The 24,676-nt window shown below is 30.1% G+C and overlaps 3 protein-coding genes across 7 annotated transcripts; 2 read left to right on the forward strand and 1 right to left on the reverse strand.

Annotated features, from left to right (window-relative positions):
• The first annotated feature begins 224 nt into the window (after nt 1–224).
• LOC113857872 (probable WRKY transcription factor 15) lies at nt 225–2,956 on the forward strand. Of its 2 annotated transcripts, none has more exons than XM_027490119.1 (3): nt 225–1,018; nt 1,113–1,241; nt 1,482–2,956. In XM_027490119.1, exons 1-3 carry the CDS (start codon nt 342–344, stop codon nt 1,639–1,641), a joined length of 966 nt encoding a protein of 321 aa, XP_027345920.1. In that variant the 5' UTR covers nt 225–341; the 3' UTR covers nt 1,642–2,956. The 2 variants fall into 2 exon arrangements, with proteins under 2 accessions (XP_027345920.1, XP_027345921.1); XM_027490120.1 differs by having other exon boundaries at nt 274–1,018; nt 1,116–1,241; nt 1,482–2,133.
• An 11,732-nt stretch (nt 2,957–14,688) lies between these two features.
• Nucleotides 14,689–17,210, forward strand: LOC113858074 (tRNA-dihydrouridine(16/17) synthase [NAD(P)(+)]-like). The gene is made up of 3 exons (XM_027490521.1): nt 14,689–15,114; nt 15,199–15,305; nt 16,175–17,210. Exons 1-3 carry the CDS (start codon nt 14,761–14,763, stop codon nt 16,935–16,937), a joined length of 1,224 nt encoding a protein of 407 aa, XP_027346322.1. The 5' UTR covers nt 14,689–14,760; the 3' UTR covers nt 16,938–17,210.
• Nucleotides 17,211–17,300: 90 nt separating this feature from the next.
• On the reverse strand, nt 17,301–23,523 carry LOC113858075 (probable 2-oxoglutarate-dependent dioxygenase At3g50210). Of its 4 annotated transcripts, XM_027490525.1 has the most exons (12): nt 21,445–21,559; nt 21,009–21,124; nt 19,898–20,016; nt 19,714–19,777; nt 19,352–19,419; nt 19,077–19,135; nt 18,734–18,899; nt 18,580–18,599; nt 18,453–18,499; nt 17,855–17,935; nt 17,682–17,771; nt 17,301–17,595 (listed from the first exon to the last, which is right to left on the reverse strand). In XM_027490525.1, exons 1-12 carry the CDS (start codon nt 21,476–21,478, stop codon nt 17,464–17,466), a joined length of 996 nt encoding a protein of 331 aa, XP_027346326.1. In that variant the 5' UTR covers nt 21,479–21,559; the 3' UTR covers nt 17,301–17,463. The 4 variants fall into 4 exon arrangements, with proteins under 4 accessions (XP_027346326.1, XP_027346324.1, XP_027346323.1 ...); XM_027490523.1 differs by having other exon boundaries at nt 19,077–19,419; nt 19,904–20,016; XM_027490522.1 differs by having other exon boundaries at nt 19,077–19,419.
• Between the last annotated feature and the right edge of the window lie 1,153 nt (nt 23,524–24,676).

Here is a 24,676-nt window from a genome sequence, read left to right on the forward strand (position 1 = left end):
ACTCCTACATCAATGAAAACCTTTCACGTGGACCCCATAACTCACAAAAAGGTCAACGTCTTCCACTCAAATAAAATCCGTTTTCTCTCCGTTCACTCACGCTGTTAGTGTTAGATCTTACTCCCAATCGCATCTATTACATTTGACGGTAACACCCCAGTCGCCCCCAGTGGACCAATCCTAATCCTATTAGAATGACTATACCCCCCATTTTGACCACCCTACCCCCACCCTTTCTCTTTTGTCAACACCTTCTTACCCCCTTTCTCTTATTTCATTCATTCGTTCATTCTATCCTCTCTCTCTTTTTCTTCTTCTTAGATGGTGTAATTGCTGCAACTATGGCCGTGGAGCTCATGATGGGTTACAGGAACGAGAGTTTCACCAGCAAAGCCGAAGAGAATGCGGTTCAAGAAGCTGCATCTGGTTTGGAGAGCGTCGAAAAGCTCATAAGGTTGCTCTCTCAGACGCAGACACGTCAACAATACAACTCTTCTTCTTCATCTTCCAATAACCAAATCGAGAGGGACTGCAAAGCCGTCGCTGACGTGGCAGTTTCCAAGTTCAAGAAGGTCATTTCGCTTCTGGGTCGAACCAGAACCGGTCACGCTCGATTCAGAAGAGCCCCTTTGCCTCCACCGAACCAAACGCAACCTTCTGAACCCACCCCTTTTCATGCCACCCCTTTGCAGCAGATCCCACCCACCATTCACCAAATCCCCAAAAACGGAATCACCCAGAGGGCCGTTAACGTCAATGATTCCTCTTCCAAGACCATTAATTTCTCTTACTCCTCTTCTTTCATCTCGTCCCTCACCGGCGACGCCGACACCAAGCAACCGGCTGCGTCATCACCGGCCGCCGCGGGGACTTTTCAGATCACGAATCTCTCTCAGGTGTCGTCGGCGGGGAAGCCTCCGCTTTCGTCCTCTTCGATGAAGAGGAAGTGCAGCTCTGAGAATTTGGATTCTGGCAAGTGTGCTAGTTCCTCTGGCCGTTGCCATTGTTCCAAGAAGAGGTACTGGGTCTCTTCAATATCGCTCTTTTTTCGTTTCTAATGTAATTTTTAATTTGGATTTTTTGTTCTCATGTTTTGGATTTTCCTTTGACAGTAGGAAAATGAGGTTGAAGAGGATAGTGAGGGTACCAGCTATTAGCTTGAAAATGGCTGATATTCCCCCAGATGATTATTCTTGGAGAAAGTATGGACAAAAACCTATTAAAGGATCCCCACATCCAAGGTAAATCATCTTTTTAAAATTTTATAACCATTTATCATTTTTTTCCTTTTCTGTGAGTTATGTGTATCTGCCAAGTGCCAACTTAAACTTGTTGGTTGCCTCTTCAATTTCAAAATATAGAGTGGACCCGATCTATTTAGTTTCCTTTTATGTTCGATGTGTGCTTTTTTATTTTGAGTACCTAATGAATTGGGGGAGTGAGTGGTACTAAAGTTGAGTTGTTTTTGGGAACAATTACAGGGGTTACTACAAGTGCAGTAGCGTTAGGGGGTGTCCAGCGCGCAAACATGTGGAGCGAGCCTTGGATGATCCATCTATGCTGGTTGTGACCTATGAGGGAGAGCACAATCACACTCTCTCTGCTGCTGATGCTACTAATCTCATTCTAGAATCGTCTTAAAAGTCTTTCGAGTCAATCATCTTTTTTCGTGACAAGGCATTAATTAATCAACGTTACAATATTTCAGGGGGGAGGGGGGGAATTGATGGCTTGTAGAATTGCAGCTTTACTCAAAGTCAGGGCTTTAAAAAATTAGTGGGTGTTCGTTTCCCTGTACAATATTGGATTCCCTTTATCTTTCTCGTTCTCATCAAGGCTGAAACATTGTGTGAATCCATTACCATCATAATTAAAGAAAATTGTCAAAATGGTGGATTTGTTGACGGATTTGAATCTCAAAAGTGAAAAAAAAAGAAAAGCAAGTGGGTTTTATTCTTTTTTTGCTTTCCTCAATTTAGTTACTTTATCTTTGGTGCTTATCTTGGATTCTCATTATTTCTCAACTTTTATGGGATGGGTTTCAATGCTCAACGGGCTTTTCTTTTGAATTTTTAGAGAGTAAAGTGAAGAAAAAGCAATGAAAGGGACCTAGTCAAAGCATTGGACAGAAGAGGACGGACATGTCGTGTATAGGACGGTTGACTAAAAGAGAGAGAGAGAGAGAGGGGTTGGGAGTTGCTAGTTGGGACGGCTAAATGAATGAATGAATGAAAGTGGGTGATGCGGTAGGAAAAGGAAAGGGTGAGGGAGTTTTTAATGCAAAATTTGTTAGACCCTTCGTCTTCTAGGAAAAAGGTTGGCTAAGAATTGGGTTTGGATGCATTGAAGAGAGAGGTTGGATGGTGTAGAATGGCTCTTGTGGGAAAACCGATGGCAAAGTCAAAATGGGTGGGTGTGGAATTGATAAGTTCTAGCACCGAGAAGGGTCCTACCTTGTTCGCAATTTTGTTCTTTTCCTTCCTTTGCCTTTGCCTTAACGTCAACTTTGTTGCGCGGATAGGGTCCCCCCCTTGGCTCATTTTATCATTATCGATTTCATTATTCACACATGTGGCTCCCCCAATCATGCACATAAAATACCATTCTTCTGTCTTCCCATTGCTTCTTCCGATGCAATTCGTGACATTTGCTGATTAAGTTCTATATCGTAGGATCCAAATCTAAGTACAATTTCAGTAAGTATGAACACGCTTTTTTTATATTAGCCGAATAAACTCGACGTAACGGGTCTTGTTAACTATACATAAGACATGTTACTCACGTTATTTCTACGGAAAGAGAAGGTTGCAAAACGACCGTAAAGCTCCAAGTCGTATCAACTTTGTCAACTCTTTAAATTGTTCTCGCTCTCTTTCAATTTCCTACATAATTCAATGCGTTATGTATCAAATTTCTAGGGATTAATCTGATGAATAAATACGTTATGTAACTAATTGGACATAATTCTGTGTGAAATTCCCCAAAAGTTTCATTTTCTGGGTTAGGTACATAATTTTGATGGAAAAGCGATTGTTTTGCACCTAAAACAAAATAAGTGGACGAAAGAGAGAAACAAGAAAGAAAATAAAAATTACAATAGAAGAAAGAAATAGTAAAAGATGTGATGTATGGCATGGATGATAAACAAAATGAGTAAAATTCGATAGAGTTGATTTCAAAAAAATTAGGAGAGAAATTACATTAGAACATGCATTTTTTCAATTTCTAAAATGCAATAATTGATTATCTAACTGTAAAACAAACAAATATCTGCTTGCATACTTCGGTAGCTTTGTTTTTGAATTTTATTTTTTTATAAAAAAGAATTGCTTTTATCCTAAACTGTAAACTCACGTATTGAAAACCATGTTCATTCATTGAGCGGTTATCGAAACGAGCACTTAAACAGTTAAATGGGATTAATATTTGTATAAATTAATGCAAATCACATAATTGCATTTGAAGGTGTATTTTTCATTAAAATGTGCAAGAGCTTAGTTTGTTTTTGATATAATCTGGGACTAATTTTGAAAAGAAAAAGGATAAATCTTGCTAATTTATAAGACATTAGTTAAAGAATTAATAAATTTTTATAAAATGTTAATTTAACAAATCTAATCGTTGAATTTTTATATTATATTTATAATATTGTATATTAAAACTTTACACTATTTAAACATATGTACTTAGGTTATCTAAAATTTAACATTTTTTTTATATTTTAAAAATATATTATTCATTTAAAATAAAATAATGTCATAAAATACTTATTATTTTTATATTTTTATAAAATTTTATAGAATTGATCTATTTGATATAAATATTCAAATCAATAATTAGATTTGTCAATATCAAATTTTATAAAAAAAATCATTAAATACTGTAACGTTTGGTGTTAATCTATCTTCATTAATATATAGTTTGATCTAAAGAATATTAATATAATTTTAGAAGATTTTTAGCCTATTAATTCTAATAAGAGAGAATAAAGAAAAGTTTTTATAAAAATTTTCACATAAATTTGTTTTTACAATTTTGTTAAATGTTTTATTATTATATGATCGGAAGTGAGAAAATAATATAAAATTTCAATACAGGTGTTTTATCATATCAAAATTCACATTTTTATTTAATATAAAAAAATTCACATTTTAATTTAAACAATTTTGATAAGAAAAAGAAGACAATTAAACAGTTATCATTGATTATAAACAATAATTTTAGCTTAATTATTTATAATTAGTTTGTATAAAATAGTAAATTGTTGTAATCTAAACTCTTGAATAATTAAGCAATATTATATGTTTCAACTAACCTTTGGTCGCATGCTTACTTGTATTGAGAGCCAAAGCGATGAGAACAAAGACTCTGGTATAAAAAATGATAAAACAAAGGGCTATCGTAAATATCCATTATGTAATACTAAACTATTATGGTAGTTATTGCTTACTACGGTTGTTTCTCTTTCGACAGCGTGTTTTTAGTTTACAAAATTCGTAACAATTTCCTGCCAAAGTGCTTAGATTTCAACTAACCTTTTATTGTTTATGACTTATGACACATTCATAACTAGTGGTCAGCCTTCTTAACTTCATAAGGCGAAATATATTAATTTAAAAAAAAACTTAACCACAATCTATAATTAATAATAAAATTTTATTTTAAAATATTATTATAATATTAATATTAATTTTTAGTAAAAATTTGCTATTTGAGTGCTTAAAATCAACCATAAAAATTAAGATAAACAAAACTGATTAGTTTAAACTTACATATAAAGATGACAATGTGTAGGGTCTTCGTAGAATATTATAGGATCGATTAAATAAATGTTTAACTTATTTATTTGATGTAATTTTTGTGGATACTTAATAGGCATAGGATCGATTGTCATCTCTGCTGGGTGACTCTTATTTCGGTTGACCAAAATAAAAAACACGTGACTCTTGTTTTTAGTTAATGGACAAGAAGACCGAAAGATTTGGGTCATGTGACTAAAGAGACTTGTAAAACAAAGTTGTTGTACCTTTTAAATAATGTAATTAAGTTGTTAAGAAAGTAGTGGGGGTAGGAACTGCAAGTAAATTATAATTTAAGAAAGCTGTACGTAGACATTGTAATTGGATTCGGTAGCTCCCTTAGGCTTTTGCTTTTATCCTATGAGATCTCTGCCAAGAGGATTCAATTAGGACCCCATGCAAACAATTTCTTGCAACATCTCCTTTAAACTAATGTTTAAAATGCAGCCCAAGAAAAGAACGACAAAATCCTGGTCTTCGGCTATGTCCACCTGCTTTGCTAGTTATTTCACTTATGGCTGGTAATCCATAATTAATTTTAAATGTTTTAATAAAGTGGAGATATGTTAAACTGATTTTTTGTTTGTAATAATTTTTTAATTGAATTAGTGTTTACGGTAAAAATTGTAAGTTGTAAATAAATAAACCAAGATCAATCTGGGAAATAAATTTTAGGTTATCTTAGATTCTTTTAAGTGTATTTGTTAATTTACTGATTCAAGTTATCACTGCAAAGCATGGATTTAAGAAGGAATAGTAGAACAATGATGGAACAAAAAATAATATTACACTAAACATAAAAGAGTTTACAGAACCATACTAAACAAGAGCGAAAATGCATAAATAGAAATGGGAAACAAACTAAAAATAAAATGGAAAAACGTAAATGTGTAAAGTAAATAATGTACGATTCCTAACAACAATGAACACTAATGACTGTGAATCTCTTGATAGCTGGTGTTTGACTCGGTGCAAAATTTCAGCATGCAGAAAGTTTAGGTATAGTGTCTAGGTACAAAAAAGTCGTCCTTTGGAAAATGAAGCTTTGTAGTATTTATAGGTAGATGGACCACCACCGTGCTCCTCTTTTTGTGGATACTTCTCAATAACTACCTTCTATATGTGCTTGTCTTCAATTGCTGCTGCCTATTATCCACGATTGCTTCTGATCATGCTGACTGTGGTAGCTTCTTTCATAACTGCTATAGCCCACAATCTTTCTTTGTTTCTTGAACCTTCAACTGATGGTAAACGCTGATAATGCTAATGACCGCTTTTAGTCTTGTAATTCTTTTGATATCACTCTTTTAGCCCTATCATGTCTCTTGTGAACTTATAATATTTTTCTTGTGATTTTCTATTTTTTGAGCAATTTGGGGAGAAATCTGATAGCTCATTCAATCTTTCTTGTGGACTTAGAATAATTTTTCTCTTAATTTCTATTTTTTGACCAATTTTGGAAGAAATTTGAGAGCTTATTCAATCTCTTGAACTTGAAATAATTTTCTCATCAATTCTTGTTTTTTGAGTAATTATGAGGGAAATCTGAGATTTCCTCAGTTTTGTGGACTTCGAATATTTTCCTTGTCAGTTCCTATTTTTTAACCAATTTTGGGTGTTAGGAACTTAAAAATACTCAAAAACTCCTTGAAAGACTTTTAGTCTTGTGGACTCAGAATATTTTCTTTGTTAGTCCTATTTTTCGACCAATTTTGGTTATTTTCAGTCTGTAGACTAGAAAATCTTCAGAATTTTCTCAAAAAAGTTTTCAATCTTGTGGACTTAGAATAATTTTTTTGTCACTACTATTTTTTGACAAAAAATGAGCCTTTTCATGTTATATCAAAACTGCTCGAAATAGGGCGTTCTTGAAGAGGCTATGTGATTCTCCAAATCTCCTTGAAAGGTCATCCACTTCGACCAAAAATGAGTTTTCTTATAACCCTTTAAAATTACTCAAAATATGGTCCCCTTCTTGATGAAGGATGAGACTCTTTCATGATCCCTCAAAAACTACTCAGAAATGCAATTTTTTCAGCATAGAAAGACTCTTTTCTAGATCCTCCAAAACTCCTCAAAAAGTAGATCCTCTAATAGGATTTAGGACTCAGATAATTTTACAAGTCTATGGTTTGTCAAAGTGTAAGAGCCTAGGATCCTTTGATTTTTTAGTCAAAGATTATGTCCACGCTATTGAACTTCGAGGTGTATTTCTCCTTGAAATAATATAGTTTATTTCCTACCACGAAAGTCTAGTAGGTGATTTTATAACTTAAAAAAATTTTCTTTCTCCCAAACAATTAGTATTTTAAATTTTTTTTAAAATTATTATTTTTATTTATCCAAATCTAGATTGTGCATGTTGAGAGACCCTCTTGTGTCTCAACTTGGTAAACTAACATCGGAAGTTACTCACTCGGTAAAAAATGCAATGATATAATTCAGACTATTTAAAATTATATTTATGATGAGTACATTTATAATATAAATTTTTTTAATGTATTGTTGATAAAATATTTTCATGACCACGTTTTATGATTAATATTTTTTTTAACTTTAATTTTTATAATTAAAATTAAATAATTAAAATAATTTTTTTAAAATATAATTATTATATTGAAGCAATGTTTAAAACAAAGTGCTAGTTTATTGTTTAATTTAACTATGGTTAAATTTTGCTCAAATCAGTGGTAATTAAATATATACATTTTTATTTATATGATACATTAATTAAAAATTAATAATAAAATAACATTTTAAATTAAAATTAATTAATTTTATTATATATTAATAACTAAAATCATAGTTTATCTTAATAAATATATTTATTAACTTTAATTATTATAATTAAAAAATATTTTTTAAAATAATGGTTAAAATTGGACTTGTCATTAAATCAAGTTTATGATTTATTGATTCAACCGTGGTTAGACCATTGATAATTATATATATAATATTTAGCTAAAATTAATATAATAAAATAATTAATTTTATTATATTTAAAAAATAATATTATATATATTTAAAATGTGCTTTTTTTAAACAAAAAAGATATTAGTTTAATAGTAAAAAAATTTATTTATAATATAGTTTTTTAATATTTTAAAAAATTATAACATAATATTTTTGTTATTTATTTTTGTAGATTTTAATTTAAATTTTCATCAGCAAATATGTTTATTAAAAATAATAATAAATATTTTGTAAATTTTTTTTAAAGTATAATGTAATTAATAAAAATTACTAAAATACTTCTAAAATATACTAATTTAATGTAATGGTGCAATATCACAAATTAGTTTTACCTTAAATATTAAATTTATAAATATATTTAAAATTAAATTTAAAAGTAATTTAACATAAAACTAAATTTAAAACTATTTAATATAAAGTATTAAATTTAAAATAAGTTTAAAATCAAATTTAAAATTTAACACCATTTTTTAAGAATAAAATAGATTAATTTAAAATTTAAGTCATATAATTGGATTTAAAATAAATTTAAATTAGTTTTGTGCCAATCTAATTCATGTATAACTCTAATTTCAATTTAACATGTAATATCATGTTATAAATGATTTGTGGTGAAATACTTGTAACACATTCTTTTAATATATATTTTATTATTTCTTTTTGCAACTGACTTAAATAATTAAATTAAGTTTTGAAATATACAAATCAAGTATTTTGTGACTTTTTCAAAGAGTGCTTAAGAAAAGTATTGTTAGTATTTTATATAATGTGTTTTTGGTCAAAGTATTTTCATACTTTGAATTATCGTAACATGTTTGTAAATAGAGCAAGTTACACACGTTGTAAGGATTTATACGAAACAAAAATACTAATTAAATTAAACCTGTTCAATATATTATTAATTAAAACTTTATTTTATTATACAAAATAATTATTATGGTAATCGATTTCAATAACATATTTAACTTAAGATTACTTTTTAAGCATAAAGTTAATTTCTTGATCTATCCTTTTTTATTCCAATATTAAAATTGACTCTTTCTGAACTTAAATTTTGATAGATTCTCTCTAATGCTAAAAAGATTTATATTGATTAAGTATTTGTGATATTCTTAATATTCTTCATTTGATTATGACATTCCATCGTTACTTCTCATATTATATTTTCAATGAAGAACTTTGATAATCTTCGAGGCATAACTTATCGCTTCTTGTTAAAAGATATTTGATGCCATAGTAAAATTGCAACGAATACTTTTAATGATTGTGATATCTTTCACCAATATATATAGTCAAATGTTTATTTTTCTTATTGATCGCCCAACTATTGTAAGGAAAGAAATATGTTTGATTAAATTTATTTCCCTCAATATGCATATAGGATGTGCAAGTTTTCAATATCATTGGTATTCTTCAATTTCGAGCTTCATTCTCAATTTTGTGTATTTTCTAATTATATAACTTATGCTAACTTGCCGTTAAATATTTTAATTGTTTTATACTTAAAATCATGTATATGAATACTCAATTTGACATTATGATGTGTACAAAATTAGCAAGTTTTGTTGGAGTTAACAGTGAACTATTGGGTCCCATATTAACCAAATTGAAGAAGAAAGATATAGAAAAATATTATAAATAGAGTTTTATTTAGTATTTACTTAACACAATAACATGTAGTTCATTGAGTGTATCGGTGGATAGGGTAGTTGTATATTCAATAATGTATATGAAAACTCAAGAAGTACTAAATCACATTAAAATTATGTGTTACTTTCTTCTCTTTTTGTTTCTTTCTTTTTCATATGGGTGTGCTTCTAAAGATACAAAATGCAGAAGACTCATCTCTTCTATTTTTACCCAACAAGTGTAACAATTATTTCAAGTAATAAAGAATGGTAATAACATTATTCTTTCAAGGGTTGTTTATCAATTGTCAACTAGTTTAAAGTATAACTTCTAAATAATGTAAGATGAAATGAATTTTATCAATAATAAAAAATTTACAATACATAATGTATATAAAAAAAATTCATGAGATGTATTACACAAGATTTGAGAAACAATATTCAACAACTTGTAAAGAGGTCAATACAAAATAAGTGTGAAAGTGATTTTATAACTTAATTGTCAACTCAAGTCGATGTAAAGTATGAAAGAAGCATAATCATTGAGAAAGAAAATTAAGATAAAATATGAAACTATGAATTAATGTCTTTATCTCTCTCTTTACTATATAAATAAGTTTCATTATTTAATGTGTTACAATGCAAATAATACTTTAGGAATGAGAAAATTTAAGGTACAACATCCCTAGTAATTTTCATAATTACTAGTTTGTAAAGGTTTAAATTAAAGTAGTATTAAAAGTTTAGAGATTACAACATAAGAATTTTGAAATAGTTTAAAGATTATCATTCATTTTCCTTTTTTATGTGAAACATGTTATATTATTTTTATTTATTTATTATTATTATCATCATTATTTATTTATCTAAAATTTATCATCTATATATAAGTTAAACAATTTATTTGTCATGTACAGTGTTCTTTTATTTTTCAAAGTTAAAGTTAGTTTTAACTAGTTACCTTATTGTTTGCCTTACATTAATTTTCTTCCATTATACTCCAAACGTGGACTCCTTAAAAATACCAATGTGTAGATTATACATGCACTCTTAAATAACATTAGGAAAAATATTAGTTGTGAGACAATTTATACCGAATAATCTATTTGTGGTGACAAAATACTTTTTAAGTCTAGTGCTTTGTTCACTTAAACAAAAATTGATAAATTTTAGACACTATTATTATTTTTGTGTGTTCTCTATTAAATTTTTTCAATAATCTTGAAAATACTTTATTATGGATACAACAATGCTTACTACCACAAAAAGGTAATTTTGTTTATACAAGTGATATAAGTGTAGTAGTTACTTTTTAGACCAATCATTTGATGAAAAAAAAAAAAAAAACTCTTGGGGTTATAGACTTCAAGACCATAAAACATATATGTAGAAATCAAAATACACAAAAGAAAGATTAATACTATTTTGATATATATTCTTCTATGATTAGGACATCATCTATTAAATTATTGATACTTTTGCATTTATACATAACTTAATAGTACATCAAATGAATGTAAAGACTAAGTTCATAAATGAAGATTTAGATGAAGAAATCTACGTGAATCAACTTGAAGGATTTGTGATTCTTAATAGTGAGAATAAAGTTTGTAGATTAGTTAAATCTCTACATGGTATTAACTAAGCACCTAAGTAATAACATGAAAATTTTAATAAAATAATGTTGATAAATGACTATCAAGTAAACAATTCGGATGAGTGTATTTATAGTAGTACATTTGATGATAATTTAAATAGTTTTATTATTTATTTATATGTTGATGATATGCTTATAGTAGGAACAATATAAACATGATTTACAATGCTAAATAATTCTAATAATCATAATTTGACATTAAGGACTTAGGTGAAACTAACTTAATTTTAAGAATTAAATTAAACCAAATTAAAGAATGGGTACAGAATGTCTTAAGAACATTTTATTGAAAAAAATATTAAGAAAATGTTTTATAATTCTTAACTAGCGAGTACTTTTATGGTGCTAGTTACTTGAAAACAATAATAAAAATGATGTATCTCAAGTTGAATGTGCTCAAATAATTAGGAGTATGTATATTTGATAAATTGTTCAAGGCTTAATATTGCATGTTGAAAAATAAGTAAAGTAAATGTATTTATAATTCTAATAAAGATAATTGGATTGTTTTATATAAAGTTTTAAAATATTTTTATGGAATTATAAACCTTGGTTTAAAATTGAATACACACACATATAGGGCGGGATCTTCTAACGGCCAGTGAAGTAATAAATTATAACTCGTTAGATGCAAGTTAAATGAAAGGTTCAGATTTAGTGTAAGAGTTTTAGACTTACACTGATGTAAGAAGGTCTTTTTCTATATATATATATATATATATATATACACTTTTAATATCAATATTTTTTGCACACCAAAACCAAAATTGATAAATTTATTGTGTTTATTTTATTTTTCATATAATTATACCTTTTTATATTATTATTATTGTGTGTGTTCTTTATTACATTTTTCTGATATTGTGAAACATATGTGCATGTTAAGTGCGATTGCAATTTCCTTGTAGGTTTGTTGTTTCTGAGCATATGTATTTTTTTAATACATGAGAAGAATGTGAATTTAAAATAAGAGAAAAGGTTTAACAAAGTGGACATTATGGATTTTTGTTGCCATTTGACACAATTTGTTCTTCCGTAATTAAAAGATGTTGAATTCACTAGTTATTTGGTGACAAAATTGTTTTAAGATGCAATGTTTAACTATATTGCTTTTCATGTTTGTGTGAGTTATGCATCAAGAATGAAACATGAATTGAGTTTAGAAAGGATCTTTGAAACATAAATAAAATTACTTTTGATCTCTAGAGAGAGCAAATGTAGATATGAATGTGGTGTCACCAACTAGGTTGAGCACAATTCAACTTATATTAAAACTCTAATTATTATTTTCAAATGTAAAGACATCATTTGACTCTCATAAAACACTGACATTAAGAGAATTACTTCTTCTTTTTTTTTGTAAATTTGACTTTGGATGACTAATAAGCACCACTTATGGTGTATTTGGCTACTCCTTTATTTTGAACAAACGTGGATATGATATATGTAAACATATGTTGAAGCATCGATATATATGTTAAAAAAATCTTTAGAAGCACTTCTTTTCCATCAAATGTGAGTTAGATTCCATGCTACCCCTTTTGGTGTTTTCTTTAATTTGTATTTTTATCCCTTATTTCAAGTTGCTATTCTCTTGTGTCTCTAATAATTTCCTACACATTCTTAATAGCTTATTGATTATAGTGTATGTTTTGGTTGAAATGTCTGGTATATTTAATGTTGTTCCCCTCATTCCATAGGTGTAGCATTATGTATTGATTTGGTTATTAGTCATTCAAAGTTGAATACAATACAATAATATTGGAAGTCTCGAATAGTACACCTCTTTGCAATAGCAATAATCAACTTTGCTAATTATATTATAATTTTTTTATGTTTGAATTAGAATAGAAAAAAAAAACTTTTTATAACCCTCTTCTTTCTCTCTCTCTATCCCCCTCTCTCTCTCTTTTATGTTTGAATTAGAATTGAAAAAAAAAACTTTTTATAACCCTCTTCTTTCTCTCTCTTTGTCCCTCTCTCTCTTTTTTATGTTTGAATTAGAATTGAAAAAAAAAACTTTTTATAACCCTCTTCTCTCTCTCTCTCTCTCTCTCTCTCTATATATATATATATATATATATATATATATATATATATATCACTTTGACTTAAAATTAATTCTTCACAATTATATTATTCTAAAATGTGTTTTTAAATACACTTAGAGATTGATTGGGTCGAGGTGAATATTAAAGATATTATCTTATTTTAACCTTTAATTTCTCTTAAGAACTAGTGAACTACTCTATATATATATATAGGGGAAGGATCTTCTTAAACCTAATGGTTATTATTTATAACTCGTTAAATTTAAATTAAATAAAAAGTTTAAATTAGATGTAAGAGTTTTTGTGTGTGTGTGTGTATATATATATATACACACACAAAAAAGTTTTAACTTTGATAATATATCACTAGTTTTCTACAATAATTGATTGCTAGTTAGTAATTCTAATTCTTCAACTTTTATAATTAAACTTTGTTGTAGTGTCACAAACTCATTGATATTCAAGTAAGTTTTAAAAACTTTTAAGTGACAAGATTAGTTTAACAACTTGGTGTCTGATATTAGCATACATGTGAATCTATATTTATTTTAATGCTACTAGTTGTAGCTTATATATTAAATGATCATTTGGAAACTTTTTCATGTCTAATCGTACACGAGCATTGTTTACTTTCAAGTAATTTGAGTATGGATGTAACATAAATAGCATAGATTAAACTTAACATAAAAGATGAATTAGTTTGGTCACTTACAATAGAGAAAAACAAATAAATTACTAAAAAAAAATTATACATTCTATGTCAAAATGTTTAAAGGAATTGGGTAAAACACAAATTAAAGAAACAAAAAAGTTAATAGCTATATGATAGACAGATATTGCTTTAAGCAAGTATGTACAGTAAAAGTTAGTACGGATGAATTAATACACATAACGTCTAAGAGAGATTGAATACATATTTCCTAAAAATAACATGTTTTTGAGATTTGAACTAAGAAAAATGTTAGTAATATATTAAAAAATTATTAAAAATTAAAAAAATTATATGAGTTTTACTCTTTTTCACTCATAAATTAATACTTTTCTATCATACCTTTATAGTTTTGAATCAATTATAATAATAAAAAAAAATGTGTTAAAAGTAAAGTATTAAAAAATGTGTTGATAGCATTTTATCAATAACTTTCAAGTTAAAAAAATAAAATTCTTATGATTTAATTAAGACTCAATATCGTATTAAAAAAAATCAAAAGTTTTAATTTTTGGAAAAAAAAAAGTCTTTATCATCAACGTTAGTTCTTAATTCTTGTGAAATTTTATACTAATAATCTGTATCATAAACAAAATATCTACGACCATAAGGGACTTGAGCACCACAATCCCCTTAGGAGCACTAGAAAGCAAAAGGGCTACTAGGGAGAGCCTTCTAGTATCTATAATATATGCAAAGTGCTTCAAGGATATCCATACACTGACCAAAAAGGACTGGTTTGCAAATATTTCATTATAAAGTGGAGTAACTTGCAAAAAAGGTAAAAGAATGTATCACCTGCAATTACGGGAAATATATGGTGGAACAATAGAATAGTATAATATTCCAATTCCACCCCGGTTAGCCCAAAAACGCCGCTTGCTCCTTAGCTTGGTAATTCGATGGCGGCGATGGGTTGCTTCGCCAAACCCACCGTTCGCTCATGAAACCCAAACCCTTTTTCTTTGTCTGTCTCAAAAGATATTTTGGCGCGCAATCTCACCACCATCCCCATCCCCATCCCCTCATGGCCCAAACCCCAACCTCTCTCGATTCAAAGCAACACGACGACCCCGCCAACCTAAGCGGAGAATCTCGGGTGGAACGGGCGTGGGCTCATTGGGCCAAGTTGGGTCGGCCCAGATTCATTGTGGCCCCCATGGTGGACAATTCGGAGCTACCCTTTCGAATGCTGTGCCGCAAGTATGGTGCTGAGGCTGCATACACCCCGATGCTGCATTCCCGCATTTTCACAGAGACCGAAAAGTACAGGAAGGAAGAATTCACCACTTGCAAGGTATAATAATCCTTTCTTTCTATTTTTGCAACTGCATCGTTCCTATTACTTTGTTATTATCACTGACTTTGGGAGCAATCGCAGGAGGATCGACCACTCTTTGTCCAATTTTGTGCCAATGATCCAGATGTGTTGTTGGAAGCTGCACGCAAGGTGGAGCCTTATTGCGATTACGTTGATATTAATCTTGGGTAATGTATATGAATATTATTTGCCTTGTCTTTGCTTTTAATCTGTTTCATATCAGTCAGTACCTTTTGTGCTTCTCATTTGTGGTATAGTGTATGTGGAAAGGAATGGAAGACTGTTGGTAAATTCATGACTTTTAAGGATTAGTTGCCTCTGTGAAGAGTAAATTTTACTACTTCCTTCTTGTGAGATGCTTAAATCACACTACCCGTCGTTCTAATTTTTACATCATTGGCAGCTATTTGAGCCTGTACTAACTGTGGGACTTTAAAAGGTGATATATAGATTTTGGTGATTGTATGATTGAAATTTCATTTCATATTTTTAAGTCCTAAAGTTAATAATACGGTGTTTAAAATTAGTCTTAGCTGACATTGAAAGTTATAAAGAAAGGAAAATTTCCATGGGATGCTCACTCATAGTTGTTCACCACTGTCAAGAGGTTTGTTTATATTAAAATGGATTGAAGTTTAGTACATTCATCTCTCTGGTGATGAGAACACTTTTTTACAATTAGAGAAGAGGTCAGTGTAATTTAATCATCTTTTAGGGAAGGAGAGTGTAATGTCCTCTAGTTTAAGATGGTAGCTACTATACAAGAAATTCTTGTGTTCTAGGAGTGAAGACGGTTTTGTTAAGTACAATTTAATGTGTATTACCGTTATAACATTAAAAATTTTGTTTAAGTGAGAGATAGCGATCATCACATGGCTAGCATGATACACTTACGTATTAAAAATACAAGAACTTTTTTCGAATTCCAAGTATATTCGACAAATTCTTGTCATTATACTTCGTTAAGCCCTTTGGATTTACTTAATTAATACTTGTAATTAAAATTTTGGTGGATTTATTGTATTTGACACTGTAGGTGTCCTCAGCGCATTGCTAAACGGGGAAACTATGGTGCCTTTTTGATGGATAACCTTCCTCTTGTGAAATCTCTGGTGGAAAAATTGGCTGTCAACCTGCAGGTTCCTGTTTCATGCAAGATTAGGCTCTTTCCAAATTTGGAGGACACTTTGAAGTATGCTAGGATGCTTGAGGAGGCTGGTTGTATGCTTTTAGCTGTACATGGCAGGACAAGGGATGAGAAGGATGGGAAGAAATTTCGAGCAGACTGGAAAGCTATTAGAGCCGTGAAGAATGCTGTCAGAATCCCAGTCCTTGCAAATGGGAACATAAGGCATATGGATGATGTTAGAGACTGCTTGGAACAGACGGGGGTTGAAGGGGTGCTTTCTGCTGAGACCCTGCTTGAAAATCCAGCTCTCTTTGCTGGATTTCAAACTACTGAATGGGTGTCTGAATGTGAAGGAACTAATGCGGATGGGAAACTGGACCAGGCAGATCTGCTAATAGAGTATTTGAAGCTTTGTGAAAAGTATCCTGTGCCATGGAGAATGATTCGTTCTCATGTTCATAAATTGTTGGGAGACTGGTTCAGCCTCCAGCCTCACATCAGGGATGAACTTAACAAACAATCTAAACTGACTTTTGAGTTTCTTTATAACATGGTGGATCAACTTAGGGCTACAGGTACAAGAATTCCACTGTATAAAGGTACCCAGGTGGAACTTACAGCAGACAGTTACACAGATAAACAAAGCTGCACACCAACATTTGGAGTTTAAAGTTAAACCAGAACCTGAATGAAATATATTCTGCAGTGGATGGTGCGGTCAGGCCAAGCTGGCATAACTGCACATGATTTAGATACAATTTTGTAATGATTAGAAGTGAGAACAGTTCTAATTTTGAATCTCCTTTTGAGTTGTAATTGTCTTCATTCTTATGGCAATTGCCATTTGGCAGTGTTGTACAAGTAACACTATTAAAACGCTGATGCATGCTCTGAGCTGACAAATTAATGTGATTGTCTTGAATATTTGACAGGGTGGATTGCTTTATGATTCCGACTGCTGCAACACTCTGATAACATTACTGTCTGTTAAACTTGTTTGTAACATGTTTATTCGGTTTTGTCTAATGTTGTATGATATATGACAACTGGAACTTCGTGGATGCCCCATTTCTAGTTGAAACTGAAACTGTTCTCAGGACATAAATTGAGAATGAAAACGTTGATAGATAACAGACGTGAGGATCTTGCTATACTAGATGTTTGACTTATTACACACCAGAACAAATAAAACAAGGTTATTCGAAAACAAAATTTGTGAGGACCTTTCTAGTTAGATGCTCTCCATATAAAGGTCTTCCAAACTTCTTATTGCCATTTGCCTTTGTTTTATGTGTATCCAACGGCTCTACTGCAGTGTCGAAGTTCGTCTGTTCGTGGAGTAGTGGCATATGGGATAAGAAACGAAACAAAAGAGAGAAAAAGGATGATACATTAAGTAGAAAACGGGGCCAACCTCGTAAAAATATACTACGCTGACTCTATATTTTGGGGAGTTGTTTATCACCCGGTGAAAAGTTGACTCGTATAAACCATTGGAGTATATCTGCAGTTCTCTTCCACACTTGATCAGATTATCTACCAAACCTCATGTAGTATTGCTGAAATGAAGAGATAAGTGTAAGATACCTTTAGCATGTCACCAATGTTGCACACAAATGACCCAGGAACTGGAGGTGCTGATATCCATTCGCCAGACAGGTTTTTCACCTTAAAAAGTTTCACAGCATAAACATAGTGACCAAAAAAAAAAAAAAAGAAGAAAAACACCAGTATAAAATGGGGAGAAAAATGCACACCAAAAAGAAAAAGGAAGAAAAATTTCCAGAAAACATGATGAAACTAAAAGCGATGTATTTGGCCCATAACAAAAAGTTTCTAGATTTTAGTATTGTACTTAGTTCGTGTTGAAATTGTCTCAACTAACCATAATAGAAGAACGGACCAGCTGCTAAAGTAAATTGCCACAAGACAATTCGTTGCATCTCTTTCTTTTGAAGGGTGGTTTCAGGGCCATTAAATATTATCAAAAGATAAAATGGAAAACAGTTTCATTTTATTCTAGAAAAACCTTCAATCACACCGAGAAAATGGGGATGAAAAAACAAGTCATCTCAGAAAGGTTAAATCGGTTGCAGCGAGTATAGAAGTAAAATCAATAACTGCATGCAATAAATGAAGAGCATGAAATTCCTAATATACAGAGAAGATATAAATCAGTGCATACCTGAAGTGCGTTTATATCGTCATCCTGGTTAAGCAAGGTCAAAAGACCTGTTAAGCAGTATCTAGAATCACTGACAACGGCTAAACAGATATTCTAGAAATGTCATAATGTAAAGGTTAAGACATACCATAATCAGTGTGAGCTCCACTGGATTTATTTTGATTCCAAGAAATGGAAAAGAAAAGGTAACATAAAGGAGAAGATGTCAGTAATGTAAGGCCTAATATTAATAAAGAAAAAAAATGGTAACGTTCGGAAACTTTAGACTGGGATCTCATTACCATCCAATATCATTTTTCAGAACATCGGTTGCATTTACAGTGGATACACCAGGATAACCAATGAGCCGCATTACCCAAAATGGATCCCCAGCTCTTCTACCTTCAAATTCATCTGGCGATCCACCTAATGCTAAAGCAATTCCACGCATAATTTTCCTTGCAAGCTCTGCTCTAACCAAGGAACTACATTAGTAAACTAAAATTCAACTGAAGGAATTCACATGCAAACCACAACCTACCTTATTCCACTAGGTGAGGTTAGCTAGGTGGATTATAAGATGCCATCTAACTGAAAGAAATCACATGATGGTAAAAAAAAATAGGGGAGGTGTAGAAGGCATACCTGTGCAGAGACTAATATACTCCTCCATAATAATTTTACATGTTGGAGGATTTTGTGGCCTGCATGGTGAACCCCAAAATGAAAGTCTCAAAAACCAGACATCAGTTCCAAAAGACTTGAGCATTATCTTGGGAAAGAAAGACATTTTCTGAATGTTAATACTCTCAACTCTCAAGTGCAATGAATCAAATGCTAGGATATCAGAGTCATAGATCAGATAGTATATTAATACAGGTATAGGCATTAATAAAAAGAAAAACCCCATTTCCGTATACCACTGGTTGCTTCCTTCCATTACTTTGCCAAGATCTCCGTACATGCCTCTAGTCACTTCCCTATAGCACTGTTAAATGAAATTAAAGAAATCATTTATTGCTTGATAGAAGCACAACTAGAGTGAATTTTTAGACCAGCTATGCTAGGCTCCAATCAAAGAAAGACAATATATTAGGTGGGACTAGTGACTGTGAAATGTGCAAGCAGGTGGCCTCTTTTGGGAAATAATATTACACTCAGATTTTAAAATACACCAAGATGAGCCTAATGTCAATATGTTTAACATATCTATCGAAAAAGGACAACTCACAAGTAGAAACAAAGACACCTAGTTTTATGTCAATTAACAAGAGTGACTTACATCAATAGCTTCATGCATGTCAGGTACATCTTTAGTTATGTTTTCTCCAATCCTTTGATAACCTCTGCATCAGTTAGTTGGGGTAGTATCAGCAGAAATTGGATGGATAAACCAGACGTGGCAAGAAGTGAAGTGATGCTTATATACAAAGTACAGATACAGGGATCGGTGTAACCAAGCAAACCTGTACCCAGTAGCCGGAGTCATTTTGATCTTTGCCTTTTCTTCGTATGGAAGTTCAAAGAATCTGCGTGTTACATCTTTAACCACTTTGAGGAGAGTATCAGGAATACCATGTCCTTTCTGTTAATCAAGAAACGTAGGAATTCAACATTAAACATAAAATAGCCCAAGTGTCATGCATGGTTTTAAATTTCACAATCACGAGGATGAAAATGGTGATGAAAAATTCACAGATTAATTTCTATAAAATTTTACTAGTAACATAAACTTATTCATGAAATTTTCATCTGCATAATAAACAGGCCCCCCTTAGGTTTTTTATTCATTAATGGTTTATTTAATGGTAACTCTTATTTGAAAGTTTTTAAATGTGAGAGAATTTTTATAAACCCTATAAAACTATCATAAAATCATGTTTTTAAGTTCTCTTAAATTGGGAGAGGGAAAGTTTGTAAACCTTTATTCTCCTTCCTTGTCTTTCAAATTTTTCTTTTCCCTCTCCCTCTAAACTCTCAAACAATAATTTTGTTTAAGTTTGCTTAAATTCAAGCTATCAAATTAACTTAGCATGTGAAATCAAAGGTATATTCATTTACTATGAGTCATTACTTTCTCCTTCTTTCTCTCCATCCATTTTACTTCATTGTTTCTCAGTTTCCTTATTTAAATCACTACAAATTAACAGTGTATGAGACACTGCATATAATTAATTTTATCTCTCACTTACTTTTTATCTTTTTTACATACGTACATCTAAAAAGTACACACAAAAACACAAAGGGTAACCTTTCCCATCATTGTTTTTTCTTCTCTATTGGTCATTTCAATCTTCAAGTAATATTACCAATATGCCATTCCCAAGCTACAGAACCATTATTCTATATTTAATCGGAATCTGTATCTATATGAAATTCAAAACGTCAAATGTGTTAGTAAAAGTTGTAGTGGACCCACTGCAATGTATGCGGTTCTGCATAACAAAGATTCACCCCCATTTGTCTCCCAATTCTAAAACATACTTACTTTTTGGTTTCAACCCTCATTTGCAGCAAGACTACCTAAAGCAACGAAATAAAAGAAAAAAAAAGGTGAATAGATGCAAAATCAATTACCACGTAGAAGAACCCTGCCTCTGTACAAGCCTTATCCAATTGTCTAACAACCTCAAGTACACCCGGGTTCTCAGCCATTTTTGGATCATCAGCCTTGGCTAAAAGGGAACTAATATCTGCATTTAAAAATGAAAGAGTTATCAGATTCAGAAACTAGCACACAAAACAGTCCTTCTCTTAGGTCTATGTTACTGTATATATATATTTTACTCCACAATTCTCCATTATACGCACTGAATACTTAATCGTAAAAACAGTCCTAACTAGATCCAGTTGTAACATGTTATAATAATTTGGATAAAGCAAGTGCAAGTGTATATTATATCAAAATCATGGAATCTCGTGTTTGTGCGTACTCTAGGAAAATACACAGGAAGAAATGAAGCGAAACCGTAGATATGTTTAATGGAATTGAGAGTTGGGCAGTGAAGTATACCAATCATGGGGATGGAACTAAAGTCCGTGGCCATCGGTGGTTGTGATGATCTCAAAGTACTGTGTAGCGTGCAGAGGTGACGGGGTGTGCTCTTGCTGAGGCTAATATAAGGAAATCTAACGGCTTATCATGTCATTCGGGGGATACTTCCTATCTTTTCCGTAAGAAAAATGTACCTTACTTATTCATTGTTTGTGACCGTTGATTGAGAAGATTTTTAATTGGATGGTTAATAATGCATGGTGGGAAGCTGGCAATACATGTTACATATGCTGAATGACAATTCGGTGACTTGCTCAAGCTTAGTGAAAAAAGAAAAAAGCACGTAGCTTGTCCAAGTAAGTTTGGTGTTTTTTTTTTTTTGAAAAAAATCCTTGACATTCCGAGAGTTTGTTTCTTTAGATTCTAATTTATATATTGACTCCAATATTAGTTGTTATTGTTTGACTTTGTTCTTGCAGGGGGGACATTTCTTTCTTCATTTGAAATAAAGGAAACCCAATAGTGTTGAACAATTATGTGGAAGGTGAGCTGTTAATCATTGTTATTTTTGCATTCATTTTGAATATATATACATATATATTGTGTGTGTGTGTGTGTGTGGATGAGAGGGTTACGTTGTTTGTTGTGTTAATATATAATATAGTTCATGGTGAATGAGAAATAATAATTTTTTACCACATAAATTTTTTGGCATAGTGCATACAGAGGTTGTAGAGTGATATATTTTTATTTTTAAGAATGTAACCTGTTGTGATCATATATTTAAATTTTTAAGTTTGATTGATATTTTTGAATGTGACATGCATCTTTCTAGTTTGCATTTTTTGGTTTGCAATGATGCATTTGTGTTACGGTAATTAAATATGTGATAATAATTGTGTATATCCTGATTTGTGTGTATAGGTTGTAAATTGCATGTGGCATGATATTTTATGGTATATTAATATGGTTGTGCAATTTATCATTTGTCATATTACATTATAATGCAAGGAGATGTTTTCTAATATGTATGTGTTTAAAAATTTGTCTGTAAAAGGTGTAAATGACATATGGTTCAATGGTTAGTCTAAATAATTGTTGAAGATTGGATGTGAGGTCTGGTGAGGTACGTCTAAACCAAAGTCAAGGTGATTTTATTTACCTTTGATTCAAAAGTGATTAGTTCTTTTACTAATATTATTTTTAAAATACTTGTTTATTAGTAGATATTAAGATTTTGAGGTTTGACTAGTTTGCATTGTAATATTTGGTTGTAGTATCTTCTAGAGATTTCATTAATTTTCTTAGAGATCATTCGTTCATTCTATCTCTGATGTTATTTCACTGCATAATTCAATTGGTAGTGAAATTAGAGTAAATATAATGAGAGTCGAAACAAAATTTTTCCTTAGCCACAAATGAGAAAGATTGGTTCAATTTATGATTTTAACGATGGGGGCTAGTTGAATTTTTTTTTATGAAGAACATTTGTTCCACACTAGAGTGTATGATACCTTCCTTAATGAAATAATAGCAAAGAAGTGCAAGATATTATAAAACTCTATCTCAATGTATAGTGAAAGTGTGATGTGAACTTGCAAGAGAATTTAGTAATGAAATTTTTCTTGATGGTAATGAAGAGGATAACAAGTTTGATTTCTCATTTAAGAAAAGACTTTATGTATTTTAGGGCAATAACTTTTTGGTAAGTTAATATTGTTATATTTTATATGTATTATGTGTTATGTTATTTTATTTAATGGATAAAATATCCACAAATTTTGTATTAATGTGAAAGATTTTGCTTCCTAAATCTTGTGCTAAAGGATTAGCTCATAAGTCCAAAAAATACTCACTTCAACATAATGATAGGGTTTTCTTTAAAGTTGATGTGTATTGAACTAGAAAATAAAGATAATCCATATACCTAAAATTTGAATGACATCATTTAGTATTATGAATGACATCAATGCTAAAAATATCTTCAGATTTGGCATGAAAGCTAATAAGAACAGAATTATCCTTGTTTAAGTTATATGTTAGTTATAGAATTTTGTATATTTTTACAACCATAAACAATTTTTGTTTTGGTGTTTTGCCCGTTTTAATTTACTAATATTTATGTTGGAAGTATAAATTAGATAAATATTTATTTTGATAAAGTTTTAAATATCAAAAATTAATTTTTAACACTTAATAATAATAATAATAATAATAATAATAATAATAATATGCCGTAAAAGAAGGAATGGAAGTCACATAACCTCTTAATTAAAACTCAATTCACAGTTGATTATGTTTTAACCAAAGCAATTATTTATATAGTAACCTAATCATGTATATTATGATCATGTATATTTCAGAAATGTGTTTACAAAGCTTATTAATTTATAATGTGAGGAATAATTTTAAAAGGTTTACAAAGGGTAATACAATACAAATGCAGTATTTTCAATATAAATAGAACGTTAAATATGTAAAAAAAGGCTTACGTTTATTGAGAATGAAGATATATACAACATAACATAATATTTCAGCACATAATTATTAATATTCAAACAATCAATTTTATGATAATTATTTCATTAATAATAAGTTTAAATAAATTTTAAAAACTTTAGATATATATATATATATATATATATATATATATAATTTTTATGATTATATTAAATGTAAGGGAAGTATGAAATCCATTTTAATCGATTACAATGAATTGCATATTAAAAGAAAATCTATGATCAAAATAATTAATAAATTAAACCTATGTATTGTGCATATCATTAGTTCCATTCCAAAAACAATAGGAATATATATTTAATATATATATATATATATATATATATATATAAAATAATTATAATTATATTAATTATTTAGTACATATAGAAATATAAAAGGAAAATAGTTTTTAGAGGTAAAAAATGATATCCCAAAAATATTTTTGTTAACCATATTTGGTAATATAACTTCGGTGTGTATGTTACACGGTATAAGTAAAGAAATTATTTAATGATTATAATTCAAATGGTAATAAGTGTATATATTTATTTTTAATTTGATTTTTTTAAGAACTCTTTTTATTAAATTTTGATATTTTTTGTACTTTAAAAGATAGATAATTTGCAAAAACAAACACAGTTGATTGTGAAATTCATTTAACCTATGTAAAATGTGTTGATTTTGTTTTAAGTTAATTTAGAAAAATTATATGAAATAGACAAATTTGAAAAAGTTATTGAAAATTGGA

Source organism: Abrus precatorius, unplaced genomic scaffold (genome assembly GCF_003935025.1).
Source record: "Abrus precatorius isolate BTA unplaced genomic scaffold, Abrus_2018 Scaffold2, whole genome shotgun sequence".
In the NCBI taxonomy this organism is placed as follows: domain Eukaryota; kingdom Viridiplantae; phylum Streptophyta; class Magnoliopsida; order Fabales; family Fabaceae; genus Abrus; species Abrus precatorius.